The sequence below is a fragment of the Lepisma saccharinum genome, chromosome 10 (assembly GCF_977018435.1).
Source record: "Lepisma saccharinum chromosome 10, izLepSacc3.1, whole genome shotgun sequence".
NCBI classification, from domain to species: domain Eukaryota; kingdom Metazoa; phylum Arthropoda; class Insecta; order Zygentoma; family Lepismatidae; genus Lepisma; species Lepisma saccharinum.
Genome location: NC_139238.1, coordinates 95733 through 117243, shown reverse-complemented (window position 1 = coordinate 117243; position 21511 = coordinate 95733). Strand labels below are relative to the sequence as shown.

The window sequence follows — 21511 nt, the reverse complement described above, 5'->3', positions numbered from 1 at the left end:
GGACCCCTCCCTGATTTTTGTAATATTTCGCATACTCACTAATTGAGGCCTCCTAATCACGAATTTGAAGTTAAAATTTGGGGGTCACGTGTAGAAATTGCAAAATAAGTGAAATTGAGTGGTCCGCGATCGGCACGATTGCTCATTGTTTACTGGAAGATTTTGTGTTTCCAATACTTAAAAACTAAATATACATTCCTGATATTACTACGACCCCAAATTTTAACTATGTTTGCCTATCCTATCCTAACCTAACCTTACCTGAATGGTTCGTGGGGCTATTCGTCAAACGTTTGTGGGGCTACCTGTGCATGGTTTTTCGACCCCAAATTTTTAACTATGTTTGCCTTGCCTAACCTAACTTAACCTAAACTTACCGAGAATGGTCAGTGGGGCTATACGTGAATAGTTTTGGGTTAATTGTGATTACGAACCGATAAAAAAAATCTTATTTTCGTAGCACTTTAACGGCAAACGTTCATCATCGAAGACGCCATTTTCGTATTCTGCACTTTTACGATCGATGCACTATTACCAAACTTACCTGTAATCAAATCAGTCCACACTCCACATGTTCTTCTACATCGTGATTGTCGCTGTCACATGTAAGCACCTTCTTTCGGCAATATACCGAAATCCATAAGTTTATTAATTAGCCCACGGCCATCCTCCTGCACACTCCACCTAACAATCTGTACAACATTAACAACATTTTTACTGTTCTCTTCCGCCATTCTTACACGATCCATGCTCTCCAAGTATGAAATCAACAGTGTGGCAACGCTGTAGACAGCGTAACTAATTGCGAACGTCGTCAATTGTTCATATCAACAAATATGGCTACCATACTTGTATACTGAGAATCATTGCGAGAATGAAAAAGCTTATTTTACAACTTATACACGTTAATGACCCAATTTTTTTACCTCACCCCAACATGTTAACTTGAGATAAATCATCACGACTAATTATTTCGTGAGTATAAGACGTAGCATAGAAATTACAGAATGGTCCGGTATTGTAAATTCTTGCCTTAATGAATAATTAGAGTGTGCGGGACAGAATTTTTTGGGTCGGGACGAAAAAATTTGCTTTTCACTTTAAGTGATTGTTTTGGCATTTCTAGATTAAAAACTTACAATTTCCGATAAGTTACAGAAACTTACAATGCAGAAAACGTCGAAAATTAACGACTTCTTAAAGTGACCATTCGGTAGCTATTTCCCGACTGTTTGGGATCCCGAAAAGTCGGGAAGTCATTTCCCGAAGTCGGTATCGGGACGGGAATTTTTTTCCCGATCCCGGTCCTGACTTTTCGGGATCCCGCACACCCCTAATGAATAACGTTGAGTCGTTTACTGTTGATTATGTTATTTGAAGTCATACATGCTGCTGCTGCCAAGAGATAGATGTTGGTTGGTGATGCTGTATTTCCTTCAGTCTTAAACAATTCTGGTCCCATTTTATTTATCTTTTTTTTTGTTTTTGTATCACTTAACATTGAAAATATTCTTTCCGTTTCCGCGTTAGAATGTGGCAATGTTAGCACTATTTTCGCGAGAGTGAAAATGTTTTCAAAAAATAACTTGCCTTGAAAGTTCTTGGTAACCGATAACATGTTTCAAAATTCTGATGGAGATTTGTTGGTTAGTTCTTTTTTCTCCTCCTCGCTAAAGTATCCAGATAAACTAATCCATTCATTCCAAACCGAGCACGAAGAAAGTGCAACTGACTGGCGAGTAAGCTTTGCACCTTTGCACAATAAAATGTTGTTTTCCAAGATTGAAAAAAGTCCCTACGTTTTCCCTTATTTGGTAAAATCTGTCCCTACGCGGGCGAAATATAGTGAAAGTCCCTATGCGTAGGGACATGTCCCTACGGTTGGCATCACTGGCGACAGGTGTCGCGTTTGTTCAGTATGAAGCGCCTTCTCGCGGCTGACAACTCCCCCGACCCCCGATAAGCTGCCGGCGCTGTCGCGACAACTGAGGATAAAGTAGCGATGTCTAATCTAGGTTTAGATGTCAGAAATAAGGTGCCAGAAATATTTGTATTTGGGAGGACACCTTTTCCAGCATCCTTGCGACAAGGTACGTGCTTATTTCAATTGTAATTGTAACTGTAATTGTGAAAAGTGGAAACATTACAAAGCAAGCGGTTTCTGTTACGGGCTTCCTGTAAGTCAATTTGCCGGGAACTGTTGCATGAAGGAGGCGCTCGACGGCCGACGGTCTGACGGTGAACGACTGAAATAACCTCCCTGTAATTAGAACATGGTAAAATTTATATGAGATTATAAAACCGGAAATCGATGGACGGCATAATGAAAAATGCAATTTATTAAGATGAAGAAGTGAAATTCGGTTAGATTATTGAGCTTGGTAATTAGAACATGGACAATGCATATGCTGTTGTAAAACTGGAAGTTGATGGACGCCATCTTGAAAAAGAAATACTTTTGAGTGTCGATTTAGTCTTTATTTATTAAAAATAAATATGAATGAAATTAATTATAAATTTCTGCAACTTTTACCAATCGCGTCGACGATGATGAGTGATGATTAGATGAAATTCATGAATGTGAATTGACACTCACATAGAACACCTATGTCAAACCTGGGACTCTAACCTGGCACTTCGTCAACTATAGCACTTTTACATTGATTGATAATAGTAGCCCTACATGTACAAATGACATTTATATTTTACATCTAATCTCTCACTTTTACTCGTTCCAATCGAGAAGTTCAAGTTACAATTCAATGGTTTGTGACGTGTTAAAAATTTGGTGCTTGCTTGTGTGTCACAAAGTGGGCATTATCATTACAACAAAAAATAAATAATTTTCTATACTACTGATGATATTTGTTCCAATGAATTAACAACACGAGTTTTGACTATTTGAAGTGCAAATATGTAAATCACTTGCAAGAATACATGACATGATTATTTTATGTAATTGGGAAGGCTGATGATTACATGAAATTGAAGAAGGGATATGTCAAGTTTGGACTCGAATCAAAAAGTTAGGTGGTGAGATCGTTGTTATCCACCATCAAACTGAATTTCACTTCTATATCTTAAAAGGTAAAATTTTTCAATATGGCGTCCATCAACTTCCGGTTTTAGCATAAGCTACCGTTGAACCGAGTTTCACTTCTCTATCTTAAAAAGTAACACTCTTCAATATGGCGTCCATCAACTTCTTGTTTTCCACAATCATGTTGATTTGCCATGCTTTAATTAGTATAAGCTACCGTTGAACCGAATTTCACTTCTCTATCTTAAGAAGTAACATTTTTCAATATGGCATCCATCAACTTCCGGTTTTCCACAATCATGTTGATTTGCCATGCTTTAATTAGCATAAGCTACCGTCACACCGAGTTTCAATTCTCTATCTTACGAATTAACGTTTTTCAATATGGCGACCAGCAACCTCCGGTTTTTAAGAATCTTATTATTTGCCATGCTCTAATTCCCCTAAACTACCATCAAACAGAGATTCAATTCTCTATCTTACGAATTAAAGTTTTTAAATATAGCGTTCATGAACTTCCGGTTTTCCAGAACCACGTTGATTTGCCATGTTCTAATTACCATAAGCTACCACCAAGCCGAGTTTCACTTCTCTATCTTAAAAAGTAACATTTTTCAATATGGCGTCCATCAACTTCCGGTTTTCCACAATCATGTTGATTTTTCATGCTCTAATTAGAATAAGCTACCATCAAACTGAATTTCACTTCTATATCTTAAAAGGTAAAATTTTTCAATATGGCGTCCATCAACTTCCGGTTTTTCACAATCATGTTGATTTGCCATGCTTTAATTAGCATAAGCTACCGTTGAACCGAGTTTCACTTCTCCATCTTAAAAAGTAACAGTTTTCAATATGGCATCCATCAACTTCCGGTTTTCCACAATCATGTTGATTTATCGTGCTCTAATTAGAATAAGCTACCATCAAACTGAATTTCACTTCTATATCTTAAAAGTTAAAATTTTTAAATATGGCATCCATCAACTTCCGGTTTTCCACAATCATGTTGATTTGCCATGCTTTAATTAGCATAAGCTACCGTTGAACCAAGTTTCACTTCTCTATCTTAAAAAAGTAACACTTTTCAATATGGCGTCCATCAACTTCTGGTTTTCCACAATCATGTTGATTTATCGTGCTCTAATTAGCATAAGCTACCGTCAAACCGACTTTCACGTCTCTATCTTAAGAAGTAACATTTTGCAATATGGCATCCATCAACTTCCGGTTTTCCACAATCATGTTGATTTGCCGTGCTCTAATTAGCATAATCTACCGTCAGACTTAATTTCACTTCTCTACTTGTTCTAAACGTAATGGTGCCTACTGTGCATGCCTCCTAGGAACAGGTTGCCTGAAGGACGAATATCGACCTTCTGCGCAGGTCGTTGTAATTAGTATATTCTACATGAGCTTGTTAAACTAATTGTATCTATTGTTAATAGTTTGCCAGAGTGACGTCTTCGAAATTTTTGCGTAGCTGATACCATTATTAACAAATTAATGAAAGATAAACTAGATATTATTTATACATATTTTTCGGATAAATAATTATCCAGAAAGATCACACATTAGTTTTTCTAAAGTTATTATAATAATTTTTTAAACAACGAAGTGTATATTTATCGGTATTCCATTTGCTGCTGTGGAATTTTGATTAACAGTAAACTTAATTCGGATACCCACAGTATGGTATGATACGTACTGTAAGTTCCTGTTACAAATGTTACCCGATTCATCCATTTCTATCCACGTACCGGTATTTTAATAACAAGCGCTGGTCATAGTGCTTCAGTACCGGTTACCAACTTGTGGTTCCATTTCGTACCCGGTAGCTACCGTTCAGGTACAGTACGTACGGGTACGATCGTACCCGTTCCACTCAGTACCTGAAGCGAATGGGTCGTTGAGTAACGGTAAGCCTAATTTACCCAGGTTGTAGGTAGGTCCAATCTGTCCGGTACTGTGTGGAACGCCAATGCCTTTGTAACGCATATCGATAGTTCCGTTCGTAACTTGACAGCGTTACAAGTTGGGTTACGTTACAGGTCCTTGCTTGGAAGGCTATCGAAACAGTGAACAGCCATGTATTTTGGTCCTTCCTCAAATAATGTGATGTTGTGTGATGGTATCATGAGGTTGCTGCATTCCTTGCATAATATTTATGTGAGGAGTTGTTACATTTGATGGAATCGTCACCAGCCTAAGGGAATCGTTTAAGTCTGTTTTTACATACATCAGCAGATGAAGTATATACAAGCATGGTGAGGGTAATATGCCTAAGTTTTTAAACAGTCTTCTGCAGGGTGTATTTCTTTTAGCACCTGCTATTATTCTGATTATACCGTATGCTAATAAAGATTGAAACATGGTGAAATATAGTATTTTCAATGTTTCTAAGTTTGATATTGATTTCAGTGTACTAATGGCAAATGTAATTTTGCCTAGTTTAGCGGAAAGGTGATCTATGTGTGGGTCCCATTTTAAGCTGTCGTGAATCCGTAGTCCCAGGAATTTAACCTAATGTAACATTTGGTTCATTTATCATTTTATTCCTTGTGTGATGGAAATTGACAGCAACAGTTTTGCTGCTGTTTAATACTAAATTATTATCAGAAAACCATTCACTGAGTTCGATTGTTACATGTTTGATATTAGAGTTAAGGGTTTGATCGCCACACTTGTATCATCTGCATAAAGAGTGTTTTTTGCTGAATTTAAATTTATTGGCAAATCATTAATATATATTAAGAAGAGTAATGGTCCAATAATAGATCCTTGTGGAACTCCACCTGATATTGTGCAGGGTTTTGAGACAATGCTAGATTGTACACCATCATCCTTTCTGTTCTAAACTATTTGCATGCATAGGATGTGAACCAATCATGTGCCATAATATTTTATTTTTTGTAATAGTTTTGCATGGGGTACTAGACTGAACCCTTTTCTTAAATCTAGAAAGAGTCCTGTAAAGTTTTTCTTATATATTCCAAATAATGAAAGATAGTGGATTCACTTAATTACCTTTGTGGAAGCCTTACTGAGTATTTGAAATATGTCGTTGTTTTTCTAAAAATGACAATTTGATTGTTCATAGTAGCTTCTAAAATTTTCAAGAATGGGGAAAGGAGAGGTATTGGTCTGTAGTTGGTTAAGTTATTTCTATCTCCTTTCTTGTATATTGGTATACTTTTGCTTCCTTCAGCTTTTGAGGAAAAACTCCTGCAGTGAAGGACAAATTGATTATGTGGCACAGTGGGATTGCAATATATTCTTTGCATTGTTTGACATCATAAGTCAGGATTTCATCTACACTACACGAACAAGTAGGTCTGAGTTTCTGTATGATTTTTTCAACCTCCATAGTAGTTGCTGGATGCAAGTACATTGTTTTGGTTCAAGTTCCTGATATCTTTAAGTTGTTTGTGTTGTGACTGGTACTAGTGTTAGGTGTGGAGTACATTTTTGCAACATTTGCATAGTATTCATTAAATAATGTTGCAACTTCGAGAGGCTCCTTTACTGTCTCAAAATTATGTTGTAGTGCAATATTTTTTTTTCTTTTGCTGCCTCCATGAAACTCTGTGTTTTTTACAATTGGCCATGTTGTTTAAGATTTATTTTCCGTATTTATGATGGTATTCTCATTGTGCATTTGCTTAGCCTTTTTTATTAATTTCCTGTAGATTGACTTGTACTTGTGGAAATATGATTCAAAATCAGCTGTGGCATATTTATCTTTTCTGATTCTGCTTAGATACCTCATTCTTTCACTAGATTTAATAATTCCAGGTGTTATCCAGACTCATGAATATCACTACACATTTCTTTGCGTAATAAATAATGAAAGTAATTAATATTTTGTTTGCTGAATGACCTTTTGCTTGCAACTTGTGTTTCTTTTTTGGTACTGTGTTTTGTTTTAGTCACTATGGTTTGTGATAAAGAAAACATTTGAGCTTGATGGTCAGAGAAATCTGTGTCAAATACAGATGTCTCACAATTATGTAGGTGTGTGTTTAAATGCTTGTTTAGATTTCCTTTTAGAAAGTCTACATTTAGATCGCCAATAACTGCTACAAGTTTGTTACTCTGTTGGTAATAATTTAAGATGATATCCAGGTGTTTTAGGAATATTTTTAAGTCACTGTCTGGGGTTCTATATACACATACAATAACCATGTTTTGGTAATTCAATTACGCATGCTTCGAAATGTTTTTCTATTTATTTATTCCAAGTTTCAGATACAGCACTTATGAGGCCATTTTACACTGAAAAACTCTTAATAAATCAACAAGAACAAGTCAAGATGGTTTTAGGTAAAAACAAAAAATGTAAATATAAACATGATAAAGACATAAGCAAGGAAACAAACAAAAGATTTACAAGTTCATTGCTAGAGAAGATTGGAAAATACTTTCAGGGGCAAAAATGTCTATGTTTGTGGCTAGTTTATTATAGAACTGGGGCAGCCTGTGGAACAATTGAGTGTTTCGGGTTGATCGAGAGGGAACTCTGAAATTGTAAGCAGAAATTCAGATCTTAGTTTTCCATAGACGATTTTATAGAAAAAAATCATATCGGCCATATCGTGTCGGGTCTGCAGTAACCAAATGTTCAAAGTAGTCAGGATGTCAAGTTTTTGAAGAGAAGGAATTCTATGACGAATAATGGCGGTAAGGAAGCCGAAAGATTTGTATTAGAAGCCATGGCCCAGACTGGAGACTTCAAGACTTCAAGAATCGGAGAAATGAATGACTTGAAAAATAGGCTAAGAGAAGTTGGAGTATCAATTTCAGTGAATCTGTAGAGGAGGCCTAAAGGCGCATTGCACTTTTAGTTGTAGCTGCGATGTGTTCCTTAAAGTTCAGTTTTTCATATATGATAACACCTAGATCTTTTTGGGTTGCAACTGTAGTAATATAATTGTTTTCAAGAACATAGTGAGAATGTATTTTGTTCTTTTTAAAGACACTGTGATGGAGGAACATTTCTGTGGGTTACAAAATTGTGTGCACTCATTTGCCTCTATGTCATTCTTTACATATATACATGACCCTCCCCTATTTATAGTTGGCCTAGCATAGCTACATAAGAGATAATAACCTGGGATATTTGTATATTTGAGTTCTTCTTGCTTTAGCCAATGTTCTGTGAGGCATAGTGCATCTATTTTTTTTTTTGAGTAATTTGACAGGTGGATTTCAAAAAACATTTTCTTATCTGTATTTAAGCCTTGAACATTTTGAAGAAATATGTTCAAGGTTTCTGACTTTTTACAGCTTACCATACCATCCAGTGTTCCAGTTACTTTACCCATAAAAAAGTATTATTATGTGTTATTGGTACTTTTCTCTCCCTCGTAGATTTTCGAAGGGTACCTTTATTGTTTTTAATTGTTTCTTCACTTTCACCATTACCTTTTATGTGGTTACAATGCCCTTATGCACAGTTTTGCTAGTATCACTCATTTCACACGCGACTTAAATAGTATCACTGAACATACAGTTGTTCTCTCCTCTGTTGCAGTAGTCCTATTTACGGACAACTTCACTTCACTATGGGGGGAGAAGGTTTCATTAATGGTGTTCATGTCACTTGCACATCATATGGATGATGTTCACAATCTTCTTTGATATAAAATCTATACTGGTTTTGTTCAGATGCATGCCGTGTGTCTAATGTGTCTAACTGCAAAACACTGACATTGTCGAAGGGATTGCACACAGATTCTAGTTTTTCATTCACTTTTTCAATGTCCTTATTTACACAGCTAGCATTTATGAGATCATGGCGTTGGAGGAGTTTTCCTATGATTACGCTGGTGTGAGTGAGGTTAGGTAGGTTGTGTTTTGAGTGTCCGGGTTACGTTGCCCCCTTGATTTTTTGCAACATCGTTTGTACCACTGATAACATAATCATCCAAGCCTAGAGTTTTGGAATCTTTCAGTAATGTTTCTGTGACTTGTTGCGAGGTTGCACCTGGTTTTATTACAACACTGCATAGGCTTTTTTAGGTTCGTCATGGATACGTTTTGCAAGTTTTCATCCGTGACTGTCTGCAGAAATGAGAATTTTGGTATTATCGTGTTGTGCACATTTTACACTGGCTCTTGGTACAGTTTTTTCTTTCACACGGCACAGCGCTGGAGGCCTGCACTTATTTGCACTGATCGAGTTGTACGCTACCTGAGCATTGTGTATCCCGTTTCTTTTACGATGCATTGAAGCTAATTCATTTGCTTCACTAGTCGAACACACACTTCGTTTACTTTTGTGATTCTGCCTAACTACATCACTCCAAGTATTACCTGGTTCATTTGTATTTTTCTCCTTTTCCATTGTTTCACGTAGACCACTCTCTAAAAATTTTATAATTTGGTCTTTGGATGAGATTTCAAGTCGTATTTTCTCGTTTTCGACTTTCAATTGTTTACACTTACAGCAGGTTGACATTTTGCTATTTCTTACCTATGTTTCAGTGCTGGTGTTGTGATACCTGCTAGATTTGTGATTTGTGTACTTTGCGATAAGTATTATATTGCAGGTTGACTTGTTTCTTTGCTAAATATATCTTAACATCAAAATTTTGGGCACATAAATTACGACGACTGGCACCTGTCTGCAATTTTTTTTTTATTGATTAGTATGTATACTGTGGAGTAAAGTAAGTAAGTAATAAGTCATCAGTAGTGTGTTTGCGTGTATGGTATGTAAGTTCAGGTGCAATTGTTAAGATATGTAGGTTAATGTAATTCTTAAAACTATGATGGCAAATAATGTAATGTAATGTAATGGTACATATATTCCAAATTTGAACCTGAAATGTCAGTTTTTGCACCTAGATTACATTTGTTATTCCTTTAATGTGTGTGTGTGTGTGTGTGTACATTTTCTGTTAGAAAATATAGGAGATAGTGTGTGTGTATATTTTCAGTTAAAAAATATAGGAGAGAGTCATTCATTTCTAAAACTCGACGTCGTCACCTTGTAATGAAGGGGTCCAGGTTCGATAACCAGTGGAGGCACATGGCACAGTGGTTCAGATCCCACTTTAAACTGTATGTCCAGTCCCGATTAGCCTTCCTGTGCATAAAACTCAACAACAAATGATATGAAACATGAGATGAACACTTTTTCTGCTAATACCTATGATTGTTTCTTGTATCTGGTGTTTTATTCCCATCATCAGCTAAGCTAAACTACTTGAAACATTCAATGCACAAATGTATACAGTGGAACCCGCATTATTCAATCTTGATGGTCCCAACATAGCAAAATGAGCATAAAATTTTCCTCGATATTACATTATCCTGCATTTTAATAATTTTAATTTCTTGGAGCTTGGTCCCCTGAAAAACATAAAATTGAGTTTCCACTGTATTTTAATGTACAAAAAATCAACACTTTACTTTTTTTTTTGCATGTGTTGCATCCACTGCTGATTTGTAACAAAGGGGTCCCAGGTTCGATCCCCAGTGGAGGCAGCTTGCACAGTGGTTTCGATCCCACTTTTAACTGTTGATCCAGTCCCAAGGAGCCATCAAATGGGCTTGAAGTTGAGTGGTCTCTGACATAGCACTCACCCATGCAAGTTACTTTACTTAGGCAGGCTCTGCCGTGCATAGAAATTGCTTCATATTAAACTCTTCGCATACTTTTCTTTTTTATTAATTGCATGCAAACACAACTCTTCAATCTATCCTTCCCTGTACACTGCACCATGCCATGAAGGCACATAGACACATTGAACCTGGGTCTCCAATATAACATTGATTAAATTCGTGTTTTAAGTCCACTTTATGCACAGTAAGGCTAATCGGAAATGGACCTACAGTTTAAAGTGGGATCCGAACCACTATGTGCCTCCACCGGGTATCGAAGCCAGGACCCCTTGATTACAAGGCGACGACGCTACCACTGCACCATCAGGGAGGCCTTCCATACGACATTCAGATGCCCTACCAACGGGATCACTGTGGCTTATAAGGAATTCAAATTTTGTCTCAAGTGTACATGCTCGTCTGCAACAGAACTTTTATCACTAACATTAGCAAAGCTCACCTATTACGAGAAAACTGTCCTGTGGCTGAAAGTTTGAAATGTGCATTTTATTCTTCTGTTATGCTGGTTAATTTGCAATTCTTTATTATATACTATATTATGTTAGTTATTCATTATTAGAATAGAAAGAACATGATTGTGATAACAAATGCTTCAGTGTAATGAAACACCGTGATGAACTTTTAATTCATAATAATTATTTATTAATTTAATGCTGAGAATATTGGTTCTCATAAATAATTCTATGTATGCAATTTTCAAAATATCCCTACACATACTATTTAACATTGATTGGTTGAAACTACATGTTAGCTCAGTCAATAAAGGTTTCGTAGGGAATAATTCCATGAAAACTGAATTTTGGTCAGTTGTTAGACCACTACTATACCGCGTTTGGTAGAACCTGTCCCGCTTCCCGCGCTAGGGAGTGCTCAACAGTTTCGGTGTCAATGAGAAACGAGGAAAAAATCGTCTGCTGGGCAGCGAGGAGCGAATGAAAGCCAGAAGAGAGGCGTTTACGTAGACGCTGTTGCGACGTTGCATATTTTAATTGGCTGCCTGGCTTTGACTTTCCCCAGCACGGAAACTGTTGAGCGCTCCCTAGCGCGGGAAGCGGGACAGGTTCTACCAAACGCGGTATAGGAGTGCAAAATTCTCAAAGTCCCTGCCACTCCCCCTAACTCCCTCCTCAAACCTCACATTCGCAGACTTTAGTTGCTGACCTATATCTCCATAACTAATGGTCAATGCTGACCTATATCTCCATAACTAATGGTCAATGCTGACCTATATCTCCATAACTAATGGTCATAAGCAGATAAGACAGAATACCTTATGTAGCCATTGGTTGGCAACACTAATGAGTCTTAGTACTCATTAGATTGACTAAAAATAGTTTGTTTGATTTTTTGCTACTATTTTTGCCATAATTTAAAAAAATCTTGTAACTTTGAACTACAAGTTCCAATGTATTTTAATCAAAGTTCCACCTCATAACGATGATCCTTGTCATAATCTGGTAGCTAATCTTGTTAATTAATGTACTTCCATACTTTTATGTATTTCAATTACGTATATACTTTTGCTACATAAAAATCCAGAGAGCTTTTAGTCTCAACTATAGCAATGAAGAATTTATAAAAGCATTGGAACTTAGGTTTTGGAGAGATTTTGCACTCCTAGTAGTGCAAAATGACTCTTACACAAGTGGGGCGAGCAATATATTTTTACTGCATCTTTTTCAACTCGGGTGCCATACAGAAAAATGTAGAAACCAATATAGTCATGGAGCAGTATGTTTCCATGATAGCAGAAGTTAATGTGTGTGTTTATATAAACTAAATGCTCATTATTAGTTAAAATGCCACATTATGTCATTTCTCTTGTTTGTGATATTCTTGGCATGATGAAACTGTGTCTTTTAAGTTTAAAGAAATACTATAGAAATTAATTCAGCTTCCAGTACATTCTTCTGTGAATTTATTTTCAGTTGAAATAGAGCAGATGCTAAATTCAGAGAACCTCGATTTGAAAGACGTTACACCACTGGATCTAGACTATCCATTTGATGGCTCTGGAAGGCAGATTGTAGGATGCAAAGGCTCAGGTTCTGGTGGCTATGCTGACCACGTCTTCATGCACGCTTGCAGAGAACTCTTTGCTCAAGACATACATGACTTGCAGTACAAAACTCTGAGGTAAATTTGGTTTAATTTAGTATGAAACAAGATTAGAGTTGGTCGCAGGAACTTTTAATAGCATCATCATCCTTAGTTACTATCTGTGCAAAACTATTTCTTAACTACCTTGGGTTTGATTCTGCAATATTTTGAATTCACAAAATTCAATCTTGCTATACAAACACCCGAGGTGATTCTTGTTAGTTTATTGGTGCGAAGAAGACTAAAAACAAAGAAAAGAATATTTGCTCAATAAGAGTAGCCTTTAAGAAAGCTGTAAATTTTAAACTAAACTCTTCACTATATTCTTTTTATTATTATTATTATTAATTTTAACAAAAAGCAAATGATGTGTACCAAGTGCATGATTGAAATTTATTGACTTCTCTTCAAGTGAGACTCATGACATAAATAAGCGAAGGCGTGAATAATATTGCCTTTGCACTTTGTTTACAATTCTGGTTTTGGCCAAGGCCTTGCAATCAAGGGGTCCCAGGTTCAATACCCAGTGGAGGCACATGGTGGTTCGGATCCCACTTTAAACTGATGGCCCAGTCCCGTTTAGCCTGACTGTGCATAAAGGACTTAAAGTCAATCAATCAATCTACCGTTTTTGGCTAAGATGCAAGGAGGAAGGTTATTTGTGTGTCATCATCTACATGTAACAATAAAATTCAGTATAAAATTCCCACATAATAGGGAATTTTTATTAAAACTGAAACAATTATTTAGCTTGTAAATCATTACATTACATTTAAGTAAGATTTGCATGCTTAATTAGGTCAGCTATCTCAAGGAAATGACCTGTTAACCCGAGAAAGCTAAGGGTTCGTCAAATTGATGACTTGTAAATACAAAAAAGATATCCCCCACGTTTTCTTACCACGTGTTTTCCTTGGCACCCTCAGTACCTTCAATTGGCCTTGAACTATAGATGAAGTGATACTGTCAGCGTTGAGTTGCTGTACAGTTGACAAATTATTTTATATTTTATCTGCATATTCGTTCTGACGACGCATTAGCTTTAACGTAATCAAATTTGCTACATCTATTTCTTGTTTCAACAAGGAAAAAATCAATCGTGTTTTGCAAAACAAAACTAAAAAATGTAGTTTTGCTGCTTTAGACAACTCATGGCACAGCATCCATCTATCAAACTTCCGAATAACCTGTGATAACCATCAAAGGAAAGGAGGATTACAAAAATGTTTTTCAGCCATTGTTCCAAAGCAGTATGTGTAGAATACCAAACAAATTGCTGTTTTAAATGTAACTGTGAACGTTAAATCATGTCAAAAGTTTTTTGTTCATTACTAATACTATCAGAAACAAATTATGTTATTAGCCAATTTTAATTGTCAATAAAACTCTTCCTATAAAGCAGAAGAGTAAGGTCGTCAAAATGACTACGCCTTAGCGTTTCTGATTTTTTCCTTAGCTCTCGAGGGTTAATGGGTTTGCAAAAGTAAATGGTAGTTATTATTACAGAAAATAAACATTAGAATAGTGATCAGAACAGCTCAAAATTTGTTCTTGTTGTCCTTACTGAAGTTAAAACTGCGTTTCTGCCCTCATGCAATAGCCATTTATTTATTCAGTACAAACATTATCACATGAGTAAGCAGTAAGGATTTGAGGTGCTGGTTGTAATATTGTGTATACTTGGGTAGTTTCCAATTGTCCCTCTTTCCTGTTTGTGTAACAGAAGTATCAGTGGACACTATGTAAGTTTGACACGTGCATTCTACCAATTTGCCAACCTACTGGGTACGTCAACCTCATTTTGAGTTTTAGAAGCTACAAAAAGTACACTAAAACATTTGGCTATCTTAATATTCAGGGTATTTCTTCTTCTTGATTGGCCTTGTACATAATTTTGTCTCCAGTACTTCCGCGATACTTCCTAACCTTTACTTTACACTTCTACTATTAATAATGATTCTCTTCACCCTTGCAGCTCATTCTCTCTATTCATCCTTTTCCTCTCTCTTTCTGTCCTTACTTTCCTGTCCTCTTAAAGCTCTCTCAATTTCTCATTACACTGTTTAAGCTTCTCAGTATGTGTATCAGTTAATTCTACCTTGAAATTCATAACCTTCATTTTTAGCTCATCACTTCTAGCTCTGGCTGTTGCTTTAAACTCTTCTTTTATTAGTCTCTTACTTCCTGCTTAACTCTTCTTTCCTAGGGCCTCCCCGATGGTGCAGTGGTAGCGTTGTTGCCTTGTAATCAAGGGGTCCCATGTTCGATACCTGGTGGAGGCACATACTGGTTTGGATTCCACTTTAAACTGTAGCTCCAGTACCAATTAGCCTACTGTGCATAAAGTGGACTTAAAACACCAAATCAAGCAAACAAAATTCTTCTTTCCTATTCACCAGTTTTGTTTCAAAGTAATTAATCTTCCCATACCAAGGCTGGGGTCAGACACATCTCTTTTCGCGACTGGCATGGGTGTGATGTCATCGGCTGACAAAACCCATACGGAAAGAAACGTGTTAACTGTTTGGAAAAACTGATCTGTTTTGTTCTTGTGCTCCTTTTTTCTTGTATTTCTGGATTGTTGGATTGTGAATTGTTGCAGTTTGTAATTTCTTCAGTGAGGTATTGTGACATGTATTGATCTGCGATGATAAAATTCCTTGGGAATCCACAACTTGCTATTTATGTAGCAGTAATGCTTCAATGACAAACGTACTTCAACTTCCATCCTCTATTGCTCTATTGTTTATTCGGTCAAATTTTCATCACAATTCACCCCCCCCCCCCCCCAAAGTTAAGTGGATGCAACCAGCTTCTTCAAACCAACCCACCTGTGGGCACCCCTGTTTCACATTCCACTGATTCATTTTTTAAGATTTAAAGAAAGTGACCCCCCCCCACACACTTTCTACAGTTTCATGCCCTTAAAAGTTTTAATTTAGTCAAAAGGTGTTTAGAGTGTTTTTAAAGTGTTTGTGGCATAATATACACAGAACTTCCTCACATTCCTCCTAGTGTAGTTCAAAAATTCATAAGACTCAGAACTGGAATCTGAATAAGGAAAATTAATGAAGAAATAAATATCAATAGTCGAAGCAAAGTTACCAAATTGAAGAAGTTAAGGTGAAAACATCTCGTCCCTCACTCCTAAACGAAAGCAATAGATAATTTTTCCCCCCTTTTATACATGTTCAGCATATCCATAACTTTTGCTTTCTACCATTATTTGTTTAACAAGACCATACATATTGACTTCAATTTTACATGATAATTTAGGTTTCACTGAGAAATGTGATGCCTAAAAACTACCAATCAATATGTGTGTTAACAGATAATATATGTGACGTGGGAGAGGGACTATGTGAAGTTGCACGCGGTAATTAACTGGAAGCGGCTCACGGCAACTCACTCTCAAAAAAAAAAAGGTTTTAAGACCCGCTATTCACGTTACAAGTTGTATTCCTCCCCTTTCTGCGTCGTACTTCCCGCACAAGACGCAGGAGTTTACGGGCGACGAGTACAAGAAGCACGAGACAAGAAAGGAAGGAGCCCTGAAAACAAAAGAAAATTTCGTGCATCGCACAACGAGCACGAAAAGTTTCGAAGGGACCAACAGCGAATAGCAAAATTAGCCTTCTTTGCTGTAATCGAAATCACTACTGGAATTCGTCCAACGTAACCTCCTTTCTCATTCTTGTAACTACGTTAACTTACTCTGATAATGCAAAGATTAACCACACATTTACATCCATCCTTTGTTTCGTTAAATTTAGGCTTATTTGATAACCTTTTCTTTACCATGCAATTCTTATGCTTAGAATGCGATACCAGAAATTAAGATACCACACAATTCAATTAACAAATATAATTGTATTCGTGATTGTTACTAAATACATTATTGAATACTGCTAACAAGCCCATAATATATATATATTGGGAATAATTTCATAATTTTAACAACACATCAATCACTTAACAGATTGGGCGACCAGCGCTCCATTTTACCATGTTACATAAATTCCCCATTCAATTTTAACAATCAAGCAAAATTTTAAATGTACGCGTCCGCTTAACAATCTTATTCCTTTACCTACGGACACCATACATGAATTTACATGCGGAAGTATTTATCTCTCAAGAACGTTGTACGTTGCATGTTTGGGCAAGAACGTCCCGTTATGACGGTTATTGTCATATGGTATCATAATATTACAAGAATGTAATGAATGCTGAGAACATTTAAATATTGTACTTACGTCCGTAAACCGGTATATTACGAAGTTCAGAAAATAACGCTAGATGGCACTATTTGTAATTCATTATAAATTGCAAAATTCTTAACTCACATTGTACGTAAATGTTATTTCGAAGTTAAATTCAAAGTCATGGTATTGCAAGTGCCATTATAACAAGTTTTAATTTCTGGTTGTTGAAGATCTGATTGTCATAAAATTTACCGCCAAAAACAGTTTGCTTTCGCTATGCACAAGGACATTTTGATGTGTCGGCGGCTGCACGCAAGGACAATTTGCAGTGATGGCGAAAACCTATAAAATTTACAGCGTAATATTCTCCATTATTGTGCTTGAATAAAATAACTATAATCAATTAAGTCTTTATTACATTAAGATTATTAATACATACATATATGAATATTTGTACTTAATATTATGTTCAGTAAAACTTCTTGTGTCACGCGGAAAACGTGATGTATAAAAAAGAAAGAGGGATGAGGGGAAGAAGAAGGGAGAAAGAAAAAGCAGGAAGGAGAAATAATGGAACCATGTGGGAAGGAATCCTCACTGATTAACTTACGGAAGATAAGTGTCCGACAGTGAAGGAAAGTACTGCACTTTGTACAACAGGAGATCGGCCGTTGGATCGAGCAATTGATGGAAGTAAGGTGATGCGATTAGGCAGTTCCATGACAAAGGTAGGGTGTGAAAAGGATCACATGACCCACCGTTTCAGGAGGTAAGCTGCAGCAGTTTAATCACTTTAATGAGCTCATGTTTATATACTCCAAAGGTAGATCTACCTAAAGTACGTTTCGAATAAAGCATGCTAGCATGTGTATCTAGTGTGGAAAATAAATCGAAAATTTAGCGTTCCGTATCTCGTGGTTGACAGCTAATGGCGGGCGATGCCGTTACATGTAAAAATGGAGTTTTCTCCAATAATTTGAACATGATCTGATACAATACATCCAGAGAACCTTGAATAAGTGCTTATCCTTATAATTTTAAATCTGGGTAATAATCAGAGACAAAAGGTATTTTATTGCATCTTAATTTTTGAAGGTCACATGTCGTAATGCAGGCATGTCGTCGGCAGAAAGACGAATTAGTGAAAATTTTGCATGGATAGTAAGAGATGTGCAATCACATGGAATTGTCTGTGTATAATTATCTGAGTTAATTATATAAACTTGACAAATTATAACCATGAATGAGGCAATGTTGCCAAATCAGACACACGGTGAAGATATTTAATTCTAATTCAGCTGTTCGTACTAAATTAAGTTACGAGCTGAATGCAAGTGAATATATAAACAGCTCCTGTTAATGATCAGGGAGAGGTGTAATTTCTCATGTGAATAAATGTTTAATTATTTCGAAACTTCTATTTCATTCTATATATGCTTACACAAATCGGTATGTGATAATTGCATGTTAAGATATTTTAATAGTGTGTGTTTTCTTTCAGAGGGAAGAACTTTGTGTGTCTTGCCAAAGTAACTCATATTATTTCATGCTTGTAATTGGTATGGCAATCAGCTAGGGAAAGGTCAGGTTGTTGGGTTACTACAAAATTTGGTATTCCGTTAGACAGGTTTGAACGGTATGGAAGTAGGCTGGATAAAACTTGTACACAGCATCACATACATTTGTACTAGCTCTGAATTTGATATCCAAGACTGAGTTATATGGTGGCTGACGGGCATACTCTTATTTGAATATTGATCTTATTGAGTAAACTTATATTATTCACATAAAAGGAATCCCTTTCGAGGTCAGTTGTCCTCCACAGTATATAACAAATCAGCGCTGCCAGCGTTACTAGGTAAGATTCGTGGGAGCTATCTGAAACATAAATTTGAAGTTGCTGTAATTTTGGTGTTGAGAGGATTGTTTGGATGCTCTCATGAAGTGATTGGTGCAGGTGGCCCTCACCTCTGATTACGGAGACATTAATTGGGTTCTGGACCATCGTAAAATATTATGAGACTCAATGATTTAGTTGTTGCGGTGGGGAACAAATAAATCTGAATAATAAGTTTGAACAATAAGTTAAAAAAAAAAAAAAAAGTGGGAACTGAAGAGGAACCCGTTACTTTGAATACCGTACTTGCCTTTATCAGGGAAAGTAGTCAAGCGTCAAAGGAAGGGACTGAGTTAACCCTCGGATGCATGTCTCTTTTTTTTACAACTTTACATATGTGGGGTCAATTTGACCCCAATGCAATTATGCATTGAAATAAGTACGACAGAGTAAATAGTTCAGCTAATATGGTTTATTGATCAATAATTTATCTGAATATAACATAGGAAACAATTACCCTTTTATTATTATTATTATTTAAGCCCCTCCCCCCAAATAATAACAATGTATTGACAATTCACTGTTCTACATATTAATGGTAGTTACACTTCGATCGCAATTATCAGAACTTCAGTTGACCTGAGAAACAGTATTTTAGAGATAACACAATACAGTACTTAATATTATTTTATCTAGAACAAATAAATTTAAAAAAATAAAAAATAAAAATATATAAGGAATAAAAAGAAGTATGTGCCGGCCTCTCATGGCAATTCAATACACCTCACTCGCATTCTGAACACACCACAATCACACTGCTGTGGACCTTGCACACAGGTTTCCCACATCTTCTGCAACGTTCTGTCGTCTTCCTGTCCTCTTGTTTTGTGCAGACCTGGCATCTTACTCTTTTCTTTGAAGATCTATCCTCCAGTCTCTGTGCCTGCCTCACTACGCCGCAAAGTTTCATTGCCTCGGTTACTGGTTTCTTCAGGTTCACGTTTTGGCACCTCCCCCGCATGTGAGGAAGAATCAACTCATTCGCCAACTCGATAAGAAACATACGGCGTCTGTGACTGACGCCTAAATTGTAATCAGAATGCTGTGACAAGTAGCATGTGTATGCATTGAGAATGCCTACATTGATTACATTATAGAAGAGGGCCATTGGCCATCGACGTGTCTGTCTTCTGCAGGTGTATGTTTGAACCAGTTTGTCTATGGCGTCCTCTCTACTCTTTGTTTGGTTGTAAAACTTTATGATTTCTGGTTTCTTCTTAGAATCATCATCATCAATGTGTATGTCATGATGCATGGCGCTGAGTAGAATGACATTCTTGTTTTTCTTCGTCACGTAGCTTACCAGGGTCTCATTTTCATGGAAGGCGAATTGTGAGGTGCAAGGCTGTCTTGTCTTGATATTGGTAAGTGCAGGTGGGATTTCAATTTGTTCTTCTTTACTGTCCAACAATGGTTATATTTTGTAACAGGAGATCGATAGCCAAGTCATGAATTGTGAAGAATTGGTCAGTTGTGATATTTCTTCCAGAGTTCCGCAGTATGTAGCACAGTTTCTTCACGACGTTGCTGACGAGGTTCTTTTGAACTATCTCTCCTGGCTATCGTACCAAGTAGATTAGACCGTCTTTGGCGTAAAAGTTATGAGCATCGCACAACCAGAAGATCTTGATGCCGTATTTGGCCGGTTTACTTGGCATGTATCGCACGAACTTGCATCTCCCACGGAAAGGCACTAACTGTTCATCAATCGTAAGAAAGGTGCCGGGTACCATGATTCTGCGACAGTTTTTGATAAAAAAGTGTCCAGATATATCGAAATGCAGCCATGTGATCAGTCTCCAGACGTGCAGCGACAGTATGTTTGTCATCAGATCAGAGTAGTCTTCTGATGTCTTCAAAACGATTTACTCCAAAGGTTGCTTTGTACTTCGGGTTGGAGAATTTGTTGAGAAATAGCTCACGAACAGGAACATCCCAACTTCTCTCAGTTGGTCTCGATCCGTGCCAAATACATCTGCGCATGCGCACTTTGCAGTGAGTCATGGCAGGGTGGGTAGTTGACCTTGAGATGATTTAGTTTAGTTTGGCCATTACTGATCATAACATGTAGGATCAATTTCCCTTTATGAATGTTTTCCTAATGTTTTCAGGCTGGGGTCAAAATGACCCCACACATGGAAAGGAGGGGTATTTTTAAAAAACCGTTAAAAATATAATTTAAAATAAATTGTAAGAAATTTATTTATACATGTTCATATAGCTGAAGTAGCATGGTAAGATGTCACAGAAAATCAGAATTATTTATTTAGATTTTATTATAATACCAGGAAATAAACAGACAGTGGGGTCAAAATGACCCCACACATGCATCCGAGGGTTAATGAAAGCAGAGCTGTTGGCTCTCACTAGTGAACTGGTGGGCAGGCTTCATACTGACTTAAACGAAACTAACCGATCTATGGCAGAGTTGAAACTGGACACGTTAAAGACAAGTGAGGGATTGCATGACCTGACACTGTGTGTGTCTCAGTATAGAATTGAGTGCATGAGTAGGGCAGAGGGATTGGAGAAGAAATGTGATGCCATCGCAAAAAGGTTAGACTTAGAAGTACAGGGTATGCAAGTTTCCATTGACCAACTGAAGTCTTATAGTAAAGCTAGTATTAGATCTTTAGAAGG

At 36.8% G+C, this 21511-nt stretch overlaps 1 protein-coding gene across 1 annotated transcript in view; it reads left to right on the top strand.

The window, feature by feature from the left end:
• LOC145993727 (putative cytosolic Fe-S cluster assembly factor GJ13047) overlaps positions 1-21511 on the top strand; it is an 82868-nt gene that overhangs the window by 38422 nt on the left and 22935 nt on the right. The window contains exon 7 of the mRNA XM_083129463.1: positions 12598-12805. Coding sequence (XP_082985589.1) covers positions 12598-12805 — 208 coding nt within the window. The remainder of the gene's footprint in view (positions 1-12597; positions 12806-21511) is intronic.